General features: G+C 41.5%; 1 protein-coding gene across 1 annotated transcript in view; it reads left to right on the forward strand.

The window, feature by feature from the left end:
• ABCC4 (ATP-binding cassette, sub-family C (CFTR/MRP), member 4) overlaps positions 1-19,371 on the forward strand; it is a 357,151-nt gene that overhangs the window by 325,822 nt on the left and 11,958 nt on the right. Inside the window, exons 28-30 of the mRNA XM_006832001.1 lie at positions 2,203-2,375; positions 3,089-3,194; positions 16,271-16,405. Coding sequence (XP_006832064.1) covers positions 2,203-2,375; positions 3,089-3,194; positions 16,271-16,405 — 414 coding nt within the window. The remainder of the gene's footprint in view (positions 1-2,202; positions 2,376-3,088; positions 3,195-16,270; positions 16,406-19,371) is intronic.

A 19,371-nucleotide genomic window follows, 5' to 3' on the forward strand; every position in this document is an offset into this window, starting at 1 on the left:
CGAAGTACGAGAGATGAAGTGTGGCCATCCTGGCCTCCAAGGAGCACTCTGGCTGCACTTCTTCCAACACTGATCTGTTGGTTCTTCTGGTAGCCCATGGCACTTTCGGCTCCCCTTTCGCTTTTACCTTAGCTTTGTTCAAATGAAAGCTCTTCCCCATCTGGTGATTTGTTGATCAGTGTCTCTCGTATGTGGGTTTTATTTTTATTTTTTTCCCCAGATCATGGCAGCCTTTCTTTACCAAATGTCACAACTTTCCACAAATTGTGGAAGCAGAATGTGACATGCATATTCATCCCCTGTGAGTGGCTGGCCCCTAGCAGACACAGTCGCCATAGTGGATTATTCTGACAATGTTTACGATGCGGTGTCTCATCAGTTCAGTTTATTATTTTGTTTTGATGTAACTTACTATTTCTTCTAAGCTTAAAAGTAATCTGAAATACTCTTAAAATGTATCGTTTCAAATAGTTTTATTTCATCAGTTTTACTTAAGTTGTACATTTAAAAAAAAGTGTTTTCCACATTGTAACGTGTAATATGAAATCATGGAGCCAAATAATTTTTTTAAGTGACATATTTCTTTGATAATGACTTTTAATGGAAAAATGCTCTGTTAGTTTATTAATATATGAGATGCAGCTTCTCGTTATTTGAATTTGTGTTCAACTTTTCCAGTTGATTATAAACTACCAATATGGCAAAGTGCTGACAGAATTAATCTTCAGAATATCATACTTCCTCTAATAATTTTATTTTTTAATATTCCATACAGTGTAGTAGCTCCTATGAAGTAGGTACTTTGGGACACTTGTCTCAACCATCAAGATTTTTTTTAACTTTTCTACAGAGATTGGAAGAAATATCTTTCTAACTGAAGGACTTAACTCCCCTGGTGTAGGTCAGTGTGTCTTGGTGGGTGCCATGTGACAGGAAAAGGGTTTAGATGATTGGGAGCACTGAATTTTTTACTGCCACCTATATTGAGTTAGCGTAGTCGTTAACAAATCGGGTTGCAAATTGCAAGGTCAGCAGTTCGAAACTACCAGCTGTTCTGTGGGAGAAAGATGAGGCGTTCTGCTCCCATAAAGATATACAGCCTCAGAAACCCTGTACAGGGTCGCTATGAGTCAGAACCGACTCCACGGCACACAGCCACCAGCCACCATATTGAGGTACAGGTTTCATGCTAGAAAATGTATCTACTGTGAGTATTTACCTTAGTAAATCTGTAGAATTGTACAACCCTCACCACCATCCAGTTTGCGAGCATTTCCATCATTCCCCAAAGCTCGCTCCTGTTCATTTACAGTTAACCCTCAGCTGTAGGCTGCCATTGCTCTGCTTTTCTTGTTGCTAGGTGCTGTGGAATCGGGGTTCCAACCCATAGATACCGTGTGCACAACAGACTGAAACACTGCCCGGTCCAGTGCCATCATTTCCATTGTTCTGCTTTTAGTCTTTATAAATTCCTGCAGTTACCTCTTGACTAAAATTTTTAAAATAAGAGTTAACTTTTCTAGCTTTTACCTAGAGAATACTTTTACTTGTTGTAGCGTATGTTTCATAATGAAATTGCCATAGGCGATGTTAACATGTGTTCCAACATGACTAGACATGTGCATTCTGATGGTGTTGGAATAGTCTTGGTTTCCATTAAGTTGTTTTCTCTCAGTTTCTCTCCTTTTTAGCTTTTTATTGTGATTTGGGTGAAACTTTACAAAGCAAATTGGTTTTCCAGTCACCAGTTCCCAACACATTGTGCTTCCTCACATTCATTGCTATTCTCACAACATTAACAGTGCTCGTCCCACTTCCTCCTTATGTTTACTGTTTCCACCAGTCCTTTTCTATCCCTTCTTGCCTTCTGAGTTTGATCACGGGGCAGATTCTGCCCTTTTTCTCTCCTACAGTTGGTTGATCTACGGATTACTTACTGCGCTGGTATGTTTCACCTTATAGGCCTGTTTATTGTGGCTGAACACTGAGACTGAAGATGTCTGAAGGCCATACTCTTGGGGGTTATGCATGTTCTCTTAAGTCAGAGTTCTCTTAAGCTCAGGTAGCTTGAATTAGGAATAATGCTCAGAATCATGTGACGTCTCCCAAGGGAAAAGGCCTCAGAGCTTTAGTATCTGAGGCATGTCTCTACTCAGTCATCGTTTGGTGACTAAACTGTCATTCTTCTTTCTACATCTATAGGTACAACTTAAAGAAGCCATTGAAGATCTACCTGGTAAAATGGACACTGAATTAGCAGAATCAGGATCAAATTTTAGCGTTGGACAGAGACAGCTGGTGTGCCTTGCTAGGGCCATTCTCAGGAAAAACCGGATATTGATTATTGATGAAGCAACAGCAAATGTGGATCCAAGGTACAGAGCTGAGGTCTTTGTGAAATTGAAGCGGAATTTTAACTGATGAATGGGAAACATTTAATGATGCCTAGAAATGCTTCTAAGGGTTCTGTTTTTCCCCAAAGGGAAAAATTAATTCTAGAAAGCAAAAGAAAAGCAAAACATATTGTTCAGTAGTAGTGATATTATTAGTCATCCTAAGGACTCCTGATACGATGCTGTAGGATCAGCGCTGGACTGCGAACTACAAGGTTGGTAGTTCAAACCCACCAACAGCTCCTCGGAAATCATATATAGGGTCACTATGAGTCAAAGTCAACTCAAAGGTACTTAACAACAAGAAGAGAGGGTTAGACTTCTAAATTTGATGGTTTCAAGCACTTTTGGAGAAAAAACTTATTTCTGTTGTTTTATGAAAAATGGGTAAAATTTCTAAACAGGTCATTTATTACACTTTGTTTTCATAAAAACATGATCCTATCTCAATATACTGACCTTTTTAAAACCATTATTAAAATCTGGACTCCTGGTGGGTGGTGCTTAGGATCTACTTTGGACTGTAAACGACAAGGTCGGCAGTTCAAACTCACCAGCTGCTCCTCAGAACCCCTACAGTGTCACTGAGTTGGAACCAACTTGATGGTACTTAACAACAGCAAATGGATTTCAGTCTTACGTCTACTTTTTGAATCTTTATTATACTGACCGGAACTCTATGGCTGTGATTTCAGAACTGATGAGTTGATACAAAAAAAAATCCGAGAGAAATTTGCCCAGTGTACGGTGCTCACCATTGCCCACAGACTGAACACCATAATTGACAGCGACAAGATTATGGTAAGACTTTGGACATTTGAATCAAGATCTATATTTTGTTTTGCATGTGCACATCAAATATTTTTGCTTTGTTCCTGTGTGCAACATAAGATGTAAACAGGGAGCCACAGGGAGGAAGCAGAATAACTGTTGTTACAGGGAGGGGTTGTCATCACTGAGGTGAACCGAAAGGGAATAATTCATTGAATATAAAGCTGATGATAATGTCTGTCAACCTTCACCCAGTTCACCCTAAGTTGTTTTTTTTAAATAATAGTAAGGACCTTGACCTGTGACATTCCAGTTGTTTCTAGCATGCTATTCCATTTTTGTTTTTGGTCTCTTCCATGTTCTCTTCCATCTGTCTGCCTTAAGCTAACTCTAAAGATGGAATCTGGACAAATGACAACAGAAAACCATTGTTGAAATTCATTGATTGTTTTTATGTTTATTTTCAATTATTTGTTCACACACTGAGCACCCTTGATTTGAAAATGTCAGTTACCTTCTGTCAGTGAGAAACAATGGGTGTTGCTTTCCTGAAAAGAACTAAGAAAGTCATGAGTTTAGTGGCAAACTTTACCTTCATTCAGAATTTTGACATAATGACAGTGCTGCTTGAGGGAACAAATGATTTATCGTTACTTGTAAAACTCAGTATAAATCCCCAAGAAATTAAATGTCTGTTGGTTTTTCTTTTCATTCCTGACAATAACTCAAGTTCTTAACTATGCATTCCACACTCTTAAGTAATCTAGCCGTTACATCTCTTTGTTTTTAAAATGCAATTAAAAGTTTATTTGAATTGACATTTTTTTTCCCTAAAAGATGACCAACCATGAAGGTATTCTAAGTTCAAGATAAAGTTGTATGATACGCTTCATACTTCAGAGCGGTAGAAGACAGTCATTTTAGACGTGACACAATTATTTCAGCATTTTAAATTTCCTTAATCAAAAACTTAGCCTCTCATTTTAGCTGTCAGGAGACTCTGAGGTCAGATTTCAGAATGTATCAGCTTTTGGGACGTTCTCAAGGTGTGCTGTTGGAAGGCAGGGAAGAAGATCCACTGTTAGGTCCTTTTAAAAAGGGTTAGAAAAACAGAAACTCTTCCAACCAAGAGGATTTAATGTAAGCAATTTGTAGACGGCTGAGCAAGCAAAAGGAAACACTGGGGTTAGGCAGTAGCTGCACCCATAGAACTCAGTTCAGGAATCTGGGAGCTCAGAGAAGTGGCTCTAAGAGTTACCTTGGAAAATGGGCACTGCAGAACTGTTGGTCATACATATGAGGGAGGTTCAAAACAGTCCACCAGGAATTGAAGTGAAAAGATGATGGAATGTTTCCATGAACTTTTTGAAGCCCCCTCGTTTTTGTGAAGGGAGCGTGATGTACATGGTTCTAGATATGCTACAAGAGGGAGGTTGGAGCCGAGTGTCACTGCTGGTGATGCCCTCAGAAAGGAAGACCAGTCACTCCTCATCCCATCCTTCAGTCTCCCTTGACTGCCCCCTATTGGCAGAACTTCACAGCGAGCCAAAAGGCCAAACATGGTTAGTAGAGTGCGGTTTACCTGTTGGAAGCACTTTGTCAGCAGAAAGATGTTTTGATCTGCAGCTCAGTTGGGGCCCATTCAAAATAGAATCTTTGCTACCATATGTAAATAAAATTTATTTTTGTTTCCTTGGTGTTACAGAGGTTGACCAACAGCGGCTTCCTTTAGCTAGCTCAGAAGAATAATCACAGTGGAATGTGACAATGGAGGATAACAACAAGGAAGGACCGATTTTAGCAGATTCGCCAAATCTTACCAAAATCAGCATCCAGTTCCTCAGACATGAACATGTAGTACACTAGTATCACTTTAGCTAGTTGGCTTGGTTGCCATTGTGAAAATGTGTCAATTTGTCTCTTGCTTTATATACCAGTATTGCTTGATAAATTCCTAGAATCATAAAATCTTCTCTCTTGACCAGTGTCTTTGCCCAAATCCTAAACAGTGCTTGCAAAGTAATTTACATTCCTTACCTTTTTAGTCTTGTCTCACTTTCTTTTATTTAAAAAAAAAAAAAAAAAGCCAAACCAGTTGCCATTGAATTGATTCTGCCTCATGGAGGTGATCTGTGTGTCACAATCCTGCGCTCCATAGGACTTCCAGTGGCTGGTAGATTGCCACACCATTCTTCCATAGCACCTCTGGGTGGAGTTTAACCCATGACCTTTCAGTTAGTTACCAAGTACTTAACCCCCAGATTCTGCTTTTTAAAATTTTGGATAGGTAAGGGCAAATGTGATAGTCACCCTCACTAAGCACACACTCTCTTTCTCAACTGGATGTAAGTGACTTAGATGAAGATACTAGCAGTGGAGATGGCGAGATGGGTGGATTTGAGGTAAACAAAACAGTAGAGCTGCCTAGACTCTGTGTTTGAGGGACCGAGTCAGGACTGGCTTCTGGGTTTTGGACCTCAGCGTTTGGATGACGGTGAAAGCTGGGAGAGAAATAGATATTAGAAGAGGGGCAGTTCAAGAGTTCCCTTTTAAGTAGTCTACCTTTGAGATGGAGTCCTGGTGTGATGCTGTAGCAAAAACACTGGACTGCTAACTACAAGGTCGGTGGTTCGAACCCACCAACTGCTTCTCAGTATCCCTATGCAGGGTCGCTATGGGTTGGAATCGACTCAATGGCTCTTAACAACAACAGACAACACCTCTGAGATGACACTTAGACCTTGTCACTGTCGTGTCTCTGGTGGACCTCTCACTCCCAACTCAAATGGTGGGAAGTCTCAATGCAGGGTCATCAGTGAAGTCATTGGGAGGCCCACCAGTCCCCAAACCTAAACCTCTTGCCGTTGAGTAGATTGCACCTCATGGTGACCCCCGTCCACGTGCAGAATAGAGCTGTGCTCCGTGAGGCTTCGAGGGTTGTGATCCTTTAGAAGCACATCGCCAGGCCTGGGTGAGTTCCAGCCACAAACCGTTCATGTGGTGATGCTGTTGAGTACCATCAAGTTGTTTTTAACTCATTGTGATCCTAGGCAACAGAGCAGTTTTTTAAGAGTAGGATTTGATGACCCTAGGTCGCTATGAGTCAGAACTGACTCGATGGCACTTGAAAACAGCAGTAGCAGTCTTGGTGAGAGCAGATTACCCATGTTTCTCCTGCAGAGTCACCGAGTGGCCAGCCTTTTGTTTAGCAGCCAAGCAGTTACCTGTTGACGCCACAAGACTCCTTATTCAGTTAGCAGTTGGGTGCTTAACCAGTGGCACCACTTCAGCCTTGTTCCTGTTGCTGACTTCTTGAAAGCATCACGGAACCCTATAGACTTACAATCCCGGACTCCTAGCTCTCTAAGCCTTGTTTCAAGTCTGGCTGGCAGTATAGAGCATCACCATAAATGAAGTTCTTTCTCTTACCTCTGCTACTTGAAGCTTTTTTTTTTTTTTTCTCTTGCTTTCTTTAGAAATGCCTTATTTCCTTTCCAGAAAACAATTCTATGTGATTGTGAAAGGAGCCATGGTGGCACAGGGGATCAGTGCTAACCAAAAAGTCAGTGGTTGGAACCTCCCAGCCACCCCTTGGGAGAATGATGTGCTGGTCAGCTTCTGTAAAGCTGTATAGCCCTGGAAACCCTGGGGAGCAGTTCTGCTCTGCTCTGTAAGGTCACCATGAGTCAGGATTGACAGGACAGCCCGGGGTTGGCTTTATGTGATTCTGAAAGCTTTAAGGACTTAAAGACAAGTCAGTCAGCAGCACAGCCTAATGCTCCAGAGGGCGGGCAGCCAGGCTCAGGGAGTGGCTGGGAGGTGACAGTTGCTAATGGAGGGAATAACCAATAGCATTGTCATCATAAAGTCGTGTCATTGCAAGTGCTTACGGTGTAATAATTACGTTTTGTTGCACTGGTGAATACTTCTCCACAAAGACGGATGGATATGGTTTTGTTTACTGTAAGTAAATCAAACAAAAGCCTTGTTGGGAAACAACTGTGACCTAATTAATAGCTTTGTTTATGTGTTGGCTCTCCAAAGGGATTTACCCAGTTTTGGTTCATTAAGCACCATTAATGTGTTAGGCTTAGAATTCTGTTTTATAAAGATGTTCTCTCCATTTTAACGTTATTAAACATGGTGTAGTCATCATGACAGCTAATTTTAATCTTCCTCATTTTCTCAGTTGCCACAAAACAGTGGAGCAAGGCAGGCGGATTAGACGTTCCCTTTCTTCTAAATCTCCCCACTATCTCTGTATTAAAGACAGCTTCTTCGCTGTTGTTTTTTTAGGATTCGCTGGTTTCTTATGACCTGCTTTCTCTTCAGCCAATAGCATTTCTTCCAATCTCGGTACACTACAGTGCTTCCAACACCCGTGGATTCTCCCTAGTAGCAAGAGGAACCCATGAACGGGAATGTCTGCAGCTAGTCTAGCAGTAGGGTCACTTCACTGTTTTAATGTCTGCAGTTAGGGAATTCTTTGGGAACAAATTATCGAGAATGAAAAGTGGAGTTAAGAAACTCAGATTTTAGCTCTTCTGTGTGTGGGTGTCCGTACAGTCTTACAATATTCATCTTTCCTCCTAATCTTGAATCTCTTTTTTTTTTAAATAAAGTTTTCCCAGAGAAAACAAAACTAAAAAATGACTGTAACATGCCAGTGTAAGAAAGCAGAAAAATGCCTCAGCGCTCATACCAGCTTTCTCCCAGCTGCATTTTTCACATCTGTGGAACTTTAATGAGCTTGTGGTTAAGTGTCCTCAAGTTGGTTCTGGCTCATAAGTAACCCTGTATGTAGAGTTTCCATGAAGCAGCTGGTGGGTTTGAACTGCCAACCTTGTGGTTAGTCGTTGTTATTGTTAAGTGCCATCAAGTTGGTTACAACTCATAGAGACCCTGTATGGGGTTCTGAAAGAGCGACTGGTGAATTTGAACCATTGACTTTGTGGTTCAAACTGACCTTGTGAACCAGTGCTTATCCTACAGTATCCACGACTACTCCTTAATGAGCCTGCCTGGCTGCAATTGTTGTTGTTGTTAAGTGCCGTCGAGTCGATTCAGACCCATAGTAACCCTGTATTGGGTTCCCAAGGAGCAGCTGGTGATGTTGAACCGCCGACTTTGCAGTTGAAACAGCTTTGCAGTCTGGCACATTAACCCACAGTGCTACAATTAGACCATTTCAAAAGAGAAAATGCTCCCTCATCACCAGAGAGTAGGAACAATGTGTAGCAAAGGGCAACTCATTGTTTAGGGGACACTGAGTTTTTGTTAAGGGTGGTGGAAAAGCACTGGACTGTGAACAACAAGGTCAGCAGTTCAAACCCACCAGCTGCTCCTTGGAAACCCTGTACAGGGTCGCTGAGTCGGAACTACACAAGGGCACTTAGCAACAATGGCGAGAACAGCATGATAAATCTAATGATTTGTACTTGTGAAGAATATTAAAATAACAAATGTTTTGTTACATATATATATATTTACTATCATAAAAGAAACTATGCCCTAAGAGATTTCATTCAGGCTTTTAGGGGGAAAATAACCAGCATTAAAGTTATTATTGGATGTCCTTCAGTCTGTTCTGACTCAGAGTGGCCCTATATAGGATTTCTGAAGTGAAATCTTTTCAGAAGCTGAAAGCCTCATCTTTCTCCTGCAGAGTAACTGGTGGGCTTGAACTGCTGACTTTGTGATTTTCAGTCCAGTGCTTATCCTACACAGCCACTGCATTCCCTTACATTAAAATGGAAAGTGCAAGTTCCGGGAGGAGCAATATAAGTGATAGGTATATATGCAAGGCATGTGATTTTGGGGGGCCTGTGAGAGGCTTATTTAATGCTTCAAAATCCTCGGGGGAATGATGTTGGCTAATGGTTTCAGGGAGACGTGAGAGCAGGACAGGATGCAGGGAAAGCATTCTCTTGTCACTACACGACAGAAATACGAGAAAACCACAGATGCCCGTCTTTACCAATAAGGGAGTCACTTCCTGAGGTTGTTGGATGTGGATTTGCCCCCTTCTCCTCTCAGAGCCAAAAGCAGAACTCTGAAACACATCTCTCCCTCTACTGCCCTTAGCCTGTTGGACTCTGCTGGTGACTTTTGTGTGTCAGAGTAGAACTGTGCTCAATAGGATTGTCCTTTTTTTTAAATGTAGTAGTTCATTGTTTGAGGGGAAACTTTACACCACAAATGAGATTCCCATTTAACAGTTGTTGCACACATTGCTCTGTGACATTGGTAGCCATTTCCACAGTGATTCAGCATTCTCATTGTTTTCACTCTGTTTCTTCTATTTCCGTTGATCTCACTTCCTGTCCCCTCCTTGCCTTCTCATCTTTGCTTTTTTTTTAAAATATCATCTGATATTAAAAAACAAAACCAAGCCCACTGCCATCAACCTCTATAGGATTTCCGTATTCTCATCTTTCTCCTGACAAATGGCTGGTAGGCTTGAACCATCGACCTCACCCCACAACATCACCAGGGCTGGTATTTATTATATTATAAGCTAAGTCTCCATAGAGTTTTTAGAGTTTTTAGTAACAGACTTTTAGGAAGTAGATAGCAAGACTTTTGTTTCAAGGTTACTTGTGTGCTGTTGAGTTGGTTCTGACTCAGAGTGACCCTATATAGGGTTTTGAGAGTGGCTGGTGGGTTTGAACTGCTGACTTGGGATTACAGTCCACAGTGTTTATCTTGCAACATCACACCAAGACTCTAGGTTGGGGTGGGGAACAACCAGCCCATGAACCATATGTTTGTTGTTGTTGTTAAGTGCCATCGAGTTGGTTCCCATCCATAGCGACCCTGTATAGGGTTTCCAAGGAGTAGCTGGTGAGCTTGAACCACCGACCTTGCAGTTCAAATGACTTTGCAGTCTGGCACATTAACCCACAGCACCACACCAGAACTCCCCATGGACCATATAAGGCCCTCTAAATCAGTTGATCTGGTCCTACCAAGACAAACGCAGTTCCAGCCATCATATTGTTGTTGATGTGAAGTGCTGTTGAATCGTTTCTGACCCATAGCAATCCTATATAGGATTTCTGAGGAGCGACTGGTGAGCTTGAACCACTGACTTTACGGTTCAAAGAGACTTTGCAATCCAATGCATTAACCCACAGTGCCACAACTAGGGGTGGGTTAATTAAATGTTTGACGAAATATAGCGGGCTAATTTTTAAGTTGATAATTTTACATGGCCTGCGAATGATGTTATAAATTTTGGCAGAAAAATGGTTCCCCACCCTGGCTTTAGGTGTATTCAGACTTCCAGCCTTTTGGTTAGTGACCAAGCACACTAGCCGTTTACAGAATTCAGGAGCACCTCTACCATGCTGACTTGTGTTTAACTGAGATCTCCCTTTATTGCTGACTATTGCCGTATTGAAAGCTGTTTGGGACCTTTCTTTTCCTCCACCCTGTCCCATCCCTCTCCTCTCCCTGTGGCCAGCTCACTATCGCTGATAGCATCCTGACAATTAAAATGGATTAAAGTTTTTTGCAGTCAGTCCATTTAACTTTTATATCTAGGGCAGCTGCCTAGAATATCTGCAGATATGTAGGCCTGATTACCACATCTTCATTCGGCTTATATATGTCTGAGTCATCCAATATAATGTATTTTTCTGTAACTGACTCCACCACCCACTGCCTTCAAGTCCGTTTCTACTCATAGTGACCCTTTATAGGGTTTCTGAGATTATAAATCTTATGGGAGCAGAAAGCTTCATCTTTCTCCCTTGGACCAACAGATAGATTTGAACTGCCGATCTTGATGTGGTGATTTTCATACAACGTCACCAGGACTCCTCCCTCACCCTAATTGTTGTTGTTGTTGTTTTGTGCCATGGAGTCGGTTCCAACTCATAGTAATCCTGTACAGGGATTCTGAGGCTGTAAATCTTTACGGGAGCAAAAAGCCTAGTCTTTCTCCCATGGAACAGCTGGTAGTTTCGAACTGATGACCCTGAGGTTAGCAGCCCAATTCATAACCACTAAGCTACCAGAGCTCCTTTATAGTGAGCCAAAAATACACTGCTGTAGCATTGATTCCAACTTGTAGGAACCCCGTAGAACTAAGAAGAACTGACTACATCTTTCTCCCAAAGAGCAGCTGGTGGGCTCAAAGTACCAACTTTCTGGTTTGCAGACAAATACTTTAACCACCGTACTATCAGGGTATTGAAATAGATTGATATTGGCCGTTTGGAGTCAGACAATCATATTGGTCTACTGCCTGGAATAACAAATTGAAGAGGGATGGTTTAACATTCATAGTCAAAAAGAACATTTCAAGATCTATATACCACTCGTCCGTCAGTTTGTTGTACTGTGGTGACTTATGTGGTCCTGTGATGTTGGAAGCTATGCCATCACCAGTATTTTACAGACCAGCAGGGACATACATGGTGGACCGGTTTCATCAGAATTTCCAGACTAAGACAGACTAGGAAGGAGAGGCAGACTGCTTCTGAAGGTTATCCATTAAAAACTTTCTGAATAGCAACAGAATATTGTCAGAAGATAAGTCCCGCAGGTTGAAAGGCACTCAAAATGTGACCGGGGGGAAGGTCTGTGTCCTCAGAGTAGAGTTGACCGTGATGACAGAGATGGAGCAAAACTTTCGGGACCTTCATTTGTTGATGTGGCACAACTCAAAATGACACAAAACAGCTGTAAACATTCATTAATAATTGGAGCATGGAATATAGAAAATGTGAGGCTAGGAAATTTGGAAGTCTTCAAAACTGAAATGGAACACCTAAGGGTCTGTATCCTAGGCATTAGTGGACTGAAATGGACTGGTATTGGCCATTTTGAATCAGCCAATCTTATCGTTTACTGTGCAGAGAATGATAAGTTGAAGAGGAATGGCAACACATACATCATCATAAGAGCATTTCAAAATCTATTTGGAAATACAATGCTGTCTGTGATTGGGTAATATACACACTCCTACAAGGACTCCTGGTGTGGCACTGTGGGTTCATGCGCCAGACTGCAAAGCCATTTGAACTGCAAGGTCGGTGGTTCAAGCTCACCAGCTGTGCCTTGGAAACCCTATACAGGGTCACTATGGGTCGGAACCGACTCCACAGCACATAACCACCACCACCATGAATCATTTCAAGAGGTAGTATGTGAAGAGCTAAGGGTACTAAGGAAGAAGTCCAAGCTGTGCTGAAGCCAGTAGTTCACAGAATATCAGTTAAAACGTTTCAACAAACTAATGGTAGTGCTTGAGTCACTTAGTCATCTATGCCAAGAAATCTGGAAGATAACAACCTGATTAACCAGTTGGAAGAGATCCATATTTGTGCCCATTCCAAAGAAAGGTGACCCCACAGAACGTGGAAATCACCAAACAGGGTTAATACCTCATGCAAATAAAGTTTTGTTGAAGATAATTCTAAAATGGTTGTTGCAGTACAGGGATCTGCCAGAAATACAAGCCATATTCATAACAAACCATGGAACCAAGGGTATCATTGCAGGTGTCTCCTAACTGAAAGCAGAGAATGCCAGAAATATGTTTACTTGTGCTTTATTGACTATGTGGAGGCATTCGACTGTGTGAGTCATAGCAAGCTATAGATAATTTTGCAAAGAATGAGTATCCCAGAACACTTAATTGTGCTCATGAGGAACCTGTACATAGACCAAGAGGCAGTCGTTAGAACAGAACAAAGGGATACTGAATGGTTCAAAACCTGGAAAGGTATGTGTCAGAGTTGTATACTTGCACCATATTTAGTCAATCTTTATGCCGAGCAAATAATTTGAGAAGCCAGTTTATATATATGATGAAGAAATGGCATCAGGATTAGAGGAAGACTCATTAACAACCTGCAGGAAGCTAAGAGAACTTGGAATGCTTACCAAGGAAGATCAAAGACTACAGCGTTCAGTTTAGATTGCACCTCAGTGTAAAGAAAACGAAAATCCTCACAACTGGACCAGTAAATAACATCGTGGTAAATGGAGAAAAGATTGAAATTGTCATAGGCTTCATTTGCTTCATCCACAGTTAATGTTCATGGAAGCAGCAGTCAAGAAATCAAATGACGTATTGCACTGGGCAAATTTGTTGTAAAAGACCTCTTGAAAGTGTCAAAGAGCAAAGATGTCAGTTTGAGAACTAAGGTGTCCATGCTAGACTGCAAAACACAAGGTTGGTGGTGCAAGCCCACCAGCCCTGCCACAAGAGAAAGAGACTTTATAGATTAATAGCCTCAGAAATACTATACAGCGTCATTGTAAGTCGGAACCAACTCAACAGCACCTAACAACAACGTGTGGTTCAAAATGTTTTAACCAAAATGACCTTTCTGTCATTTACATTGTTAATACTATTGCTTTTTGAGGGCCATTGGTTTTATGTTTATTCCTCGCTCTGCCTTTTCCGATGCTGGTCATTTCTGAAATCTGCTGATCTCTAATCTTGGTGGCATTTATGTTTTCAGACATTGTGTGAGAAAACAGGAAGATTTTTTATTTAGTCAAATTCTGAACAAATGAAGTAGAGATGTTCGACCAAGACAAAATAGTAGTAGTAGCTTGTTTTGTTGAAAAACGAGGCATGTCTGTGACATTGGAGAACTCATTTTCCCTTGACTTTCAAATAGTGGTTTGTAAAAGTTCGTTTGTTGTTTTTGCAGAGTAAGAAGTTTATCACTTTATAAAGTAATTGGATTCACTTATTTTGGCTTTAACATGAAAGAGACCTGTTTTTAACATGAATTTTTATTGTTCTTCTTGGTCCTTTTCAGAAGCATGTTTCAGCTCTGTAAGGCTATCCTTAAGTAAAATTACACATTCGGGACATCTCAATTGGTTTGCCAAATTATAGGACATTTTAATTATTATGTGGATGTGACAGATTCAATTATTGTTGAACTTCTGAGAAAGCTGCCCTTCACAGTGATTCACAATCATCAACAGAAGATTAACAGGAAAATGCCCTTTATAATACTTAACAAACATTTCCGATTAAATGGCGTAGAGCAAAATTAACTGTGAGATCTAGAGAGGGGAAAACAACCTGTGTCCTGCTTCGAATTTCAGTATATTCTCTTAAGATAGATTTACTCTAAATATGGTTTAAATGCAGAACTAAGTACCACTTAACATTCACATGTTTTCCTTGATACATCATTTGGGAGCATTGTTTCAGACTTTCTCCTCAGAAACCATTAACCAAAGCCAGTAATAAGAAGACACATGGAGTTAAGAGTCCCTTCTTCTCGCTTTTAATTTCCCAAGCATGAATTAATGAACAATAAAGTGGCTAAAAGGCAGGCAACTCAAGGAAGAGAGAAAAGAAACAAGGAAAGATCTTTGGGGAGGATACTTGGACCCTCTGCAGTTAAGTGTGAGCTGTCCCTCTGAATACTGAAGTCTGGAGCTCCATTTCTTACTTGCTGAGTTGTTGTTGTTAAGTGTTAGTTCTGACTCATAGCGACTCTATATAGAGTTTCCAAGGAGCGGCTGGTGAGTTTGAACTACCAATCTTGCAGTCCAGTGCTTTTATCCCACAGTGCCAATTGCTTCTTTAGTCTTAATCCAGATAGAAAATTGAATTTCTAGAGATTTTTTATGTAAAAAGCAATTTTGCAATATCTGCTTAGATAATGGCCCTGTTAGCTAGCCCCACTATCAGTAATAAAGTACAACGAGAGCAGAGCCCTGGTGTAGCGTTGTAGGATAAATACTAGGCTGTTAACCTTAAGGTCAGTGATTCAAACCCACCAGCTGCTCCTCGGAAACCACCCTATACAGGCTTGCTCGGTGTCAGAACCGACTCGACAGCACTTCAGAACAACAAGAGTCAATTTCTGGGTCCTCTGGAATCTCACTGACAAGGATTTGCTGCATCTTGTTGCTATTAAGTTAGTGCTGACCCTTAGCCACCGTATGTACCTGTGTCCCTCTTACAAGCTGGCATAGTCTAGGTCCCTTGGTGTCTCAAGACCTAAGTCCTCACCTGTTTACTCAAAGGTTGACTGACGGTTCTGACCCACCCAGAGTCTCTTTGAGAGACAAACCTAGCAACTGGTTCTCATAAAGATTTTTGTTGTTGTTAATGCTTCCCAGTTAGATCTGACTCATAGTGGCCCTCTGCACAACAGAACCCAAAACTGCCCAGTTCTACTCTGTCACATAGAGACACTCAGCTCAACAGCACCTAACAACAACAACAAAGACATTCCAGAAGCTTCTTTTCCAAATATTGCTCAATTCTATTAAACCAGATTGGCAGTTAACGTGCTGTCATGCCGGTGCTATCTGGGTTTTATGACATCACCACCCTACTTTTTATTTAATAAATTGAGTTTGATTTTTTTAAGTCAAGAAATTTCCCGACTCTGAATTTGTATCTAAATAGCCCTCAGAGCATGGAGTCCGAGAGTTTAAAAGCATTACCTAATGGTAACTGGAGTCCTGGTGTGGCCCTGTGGGTTAATGCTTCAGACAGCAAAGCCGCTTGAACTGCAAGGTTGGCAGTTCAAGCTCACCAGTCGCTCCTTAAAAACCCTATACTGGGTCGCTATGGGTCGGACCCAACTCGACAACACTTAACAACAGCAACAACAATGATAACTAGCCTTGTTGTTGTTAGGTGCCATCGAGTCAGTACCGACCCATAGTGACCCTATGCACAGCAGAATGAAACACTGCCCAATCCTGGGCCAACCTTACTACTGTTGCCACACTTGAGTCCGCCGATGCTGCCACTTGGCCAGTCCATCTCGTTGGGAGTCTTTGTCTTTTTCTCTGACCCTCCACCTTACCAAACATGATAACTAGCCTTAGCAGAACCTAAAGTGCCACAATACTGCTGAGTGCTATAATAACAGTCTAGAACTTTCCTTTTCTTCTTTCTTACAAGATTATAATAATAAAAGGCCAGGCTAGCCTTTGTTTGCTCCGTGAAACAGGGTAATCAAGCCATTTAAACACCATCCAGACCTACCACCCAACTAGAGTCTCTCTGTTCTCCCTCTCCTGCCCCTTTCCGAAATATTGTCTGAGTTATAATATGTTGCTGCAAAACATTGTGCTTTAATGGGTTTCTTTCTGCTGATTAACAGGTTTTGGATTCAGGAAGACTGAAAGAATACGATGAGCCGTATGTTTTGCTGCAAAATAAGGAGAGCCTATTTTACAAGATGGTGCAACAACTGGGCAGGGCAGAGGCTGCTACGCTCACTGAAGCAGCAAAACAGGTGAGCTTGTAATTAAAATTTGCCTCAACAGTTCACCCCTCACAATTTGGCTCCGTGGGGATGGTAACAAGCACTAGGGATCCATTTCAATTATAAGTCTCCAGAGACAAAGCTCCACGAAGTTGGTCTTAACAACACGTCTCAGGTTGAAATCAAGTCTGCAAAGAGTCAGCAGAAATGGGGCTGGCAGGGGTGGGGGTGGGGGATTGGAATGGCTTATTTGTGCATGAACGCATGTGGAAGTATGTGTGTCAAGAGATTTTAGGTGAAACATTTTACACATTTGCACATTATGAGTTTTAATTCTCATCTGTGACTCCTTTAGACTCTTAATTTGTGTAAGAGGCATTATAGTAGAAAATACTGGTGTTTTGAAGATTCATTACGTTTCAGGTTAACTGATGCTTAGCATAGTCTATGATGTAGTTGCTGTCAGGATCCAGAAGAAGTGGAGGGTTTGTTGGGGGGGGGGAGGTGGCGGAATGTGGAATATTATTATTTATGTGATCTAGAGAAAAAAATCTACCAGGAGGATAGGTAGATGGTTTTGATAGGTTTTGTTGTTCTGTTTCATGCCATAATTTGTAAAGAGACCTCTTCTTATATGATACTAACATTTTCTCTCTAGCTTTCTCCCTAATTCTTTGCTGTTTAGAATTGTTGCTGTCGCTGTTGTTGAGTGCCATGAGGTTGGTTTCAACTCATATTAAATAGAGGGTTTCCAAGAAGTAACTGGTGGGTTTGATCCGCTGGCCTAAGTGCCACACCCTTATGCTTCCTCTGCCTTGTAGGAGATTGAACTTTCATCAGTACAAATCAAGAATTTGTATTACTGGGATCCTGATGGAACTGTAGGATAAGCACTGGACTACTATCCACAAAATCAGCTGTTCAATCAGACCAGCTACTCTGGAAACCATATACAACCTTCCTATGGAACAGATTTGACATTACTTAACAACAACAGTGCTCTAATCTGATGCTTGAAGGTTTACAAAGCATTTCCACAGATACGATGAGTGTGAAATTCCTAAACATCATCTGTGGTGTAAAGAAGGTGCTCAGAGCATACCATTCTGATTAAATGGTATCCTGTTAACAACAGTGATGTGTGCTTATTATCCCATTGTACACATGTGATAACTGAGGTTCAGTTCATGAGACTTAGCCATAGTTCACATAGTCCTTCTGGAACAAGGTGGGGATTGGATTGATGGAAGGAGGGAAGGAAAGTGTGATATGCCTGCCACATGAGATGTGGTGGAATGAGACTTTCAACAGGATTTCCATGTTGAGACTCTCTATGTAAAATGTTTGTGGTTGGGTGCCGTCAAGTCAATTTTGACTCATCGTGAGCCCATGTGATAGAAAATTGTCCTATAGGCTTTTCTGGTAGTAATCTTTATGGAAACAGATTGTCAAGTTTGTCACCCTTGGAGGGGCTAGGTGGCTTGAACTACCAATCAACAGTGAAGCACTGAATCATTTGTGCCACCAGGGCTCCTTTATTTAGCTCTAGGCAGTATGAATATGTGTGTGTTTTTAATTCTTTATGCTGTTTACATTTCCCAGGTTTGCAAAACTGCAGACAGAATAACATACTTCTCCTCAGAAACCCTATACAGGGTCGCTATGGGTTGGAACCGACTCGATGGCACTTAACAACAATACCATACTATTTTAGGATTCCTTGTGTGGCGCTGTGGGTTAATGCACCAGACTGCAAAGTTGTTTGAACTACAAGGTGGGCGGTTCAAGCTCACCAGCTGCTCCTTGGATACCTATACAGGGTCGCTATGGGTCAGGAATCCACTCGATGGCACTTAGCAACAGCAACGTACTATTTTAAAAGGAGCTCTGGTAGCAAAAATGATTATGAGTTACTAACCTCAGGGTCAGCAGTTCAAAACTACCAGCTGTTCCACAGAAGAAAGATGAGGCTTTCTGCACCCGTAAAGATTTACAACCTTGGAAACCCTTTACAGGGTCACTATGAGTCAGAACCAACTCCACAGCACATAACCACCGCCACCACCATACTATTATTAATACCTATTAAAACCAGACAATAGAATAAAGAAACTGTTTCCAGTATCTAACATCCCTTTCTCATAAAAGGTTTATCTAAAATACAAGGGAGCTTCAAAAATTTATGGAAAAGTAGAATTAAGTGATCATGGACCAGAATGTGTGGGCTAGGATGAGGGAAGGGTGGGGAAGGTGGAGCAAAGGGTAGGGAATAGACACAGGATAGTTTGGGTGCTAGGGAGGGGGGCAATACATAAGAAGGGGGATGGGTATTTGAAGAACATGGTGGATGTAAAAACAATTAGGCAGGTTTGCATGGGCTAAGTGGGACAGAGGTAAATAATGATGTATGCCCAACCTTGGAGCAACAGGGCTTGAGATACAGGGATTGAGACATGGTTGCAATGGGCAAAAGGAGGGAAATAATGTTAACATGCTTGGCTGTCTTTTGAACCTTGGTTTCCCTGGCATACCATTATAAAATAGACATTTGAAGGGGAGAGAAAGGAATAGCCAGAAATATCACCATAGAAAGCTTGTCAGTCCATCTTCTGCCTGTAACTGATTGGAATACCTAAAATGGGGCTAGAGCGTGCCCAGTGAAGGAGGCTTCCTGAGGAGTCTGCATTACATAAAACTATAGGTAGATTCCTGAACCTCACCCAGAATCTTCTGAAGTGGGAAATTTCCACTTAAAAGGACAAGCAGACCAGCCTGGAGCGGCTAGAAGAACAGAAGATATTTCTTGAAAAAAAGGCCAACAGAAAAAATACAAAACAATAACAACAGTCTGACTGATTGCTACAAGAACAAGCAAGTTGCTTGCCCAGGAAACATCAAGGCAAGTGGTCTGGTCCCCTCAGGGCAAACCCCCTTCCAAGACTTAAGACTCAATGGGAATACACGAGCAGACATGCACTCTGACTGGTGACCACATT

The sequence above is a fragment of the Chrysochloris asiatica genome, unplaced genomic scaffold, assembly GCF_000296735.1.
Source record: "Chrysochloris asiatica unplaced genomic scaffold, ChrAsi1.0 scaffold00005, whole genome shotgun sequence".
Taxonomy (NCBI): domain Eukaryota; kingdom Metazoa; phylum Chordata; class Mammalia; order Afrosoricida; family Chrysochloridae; genus Chrysochloris; species Chrysochloris asiatica.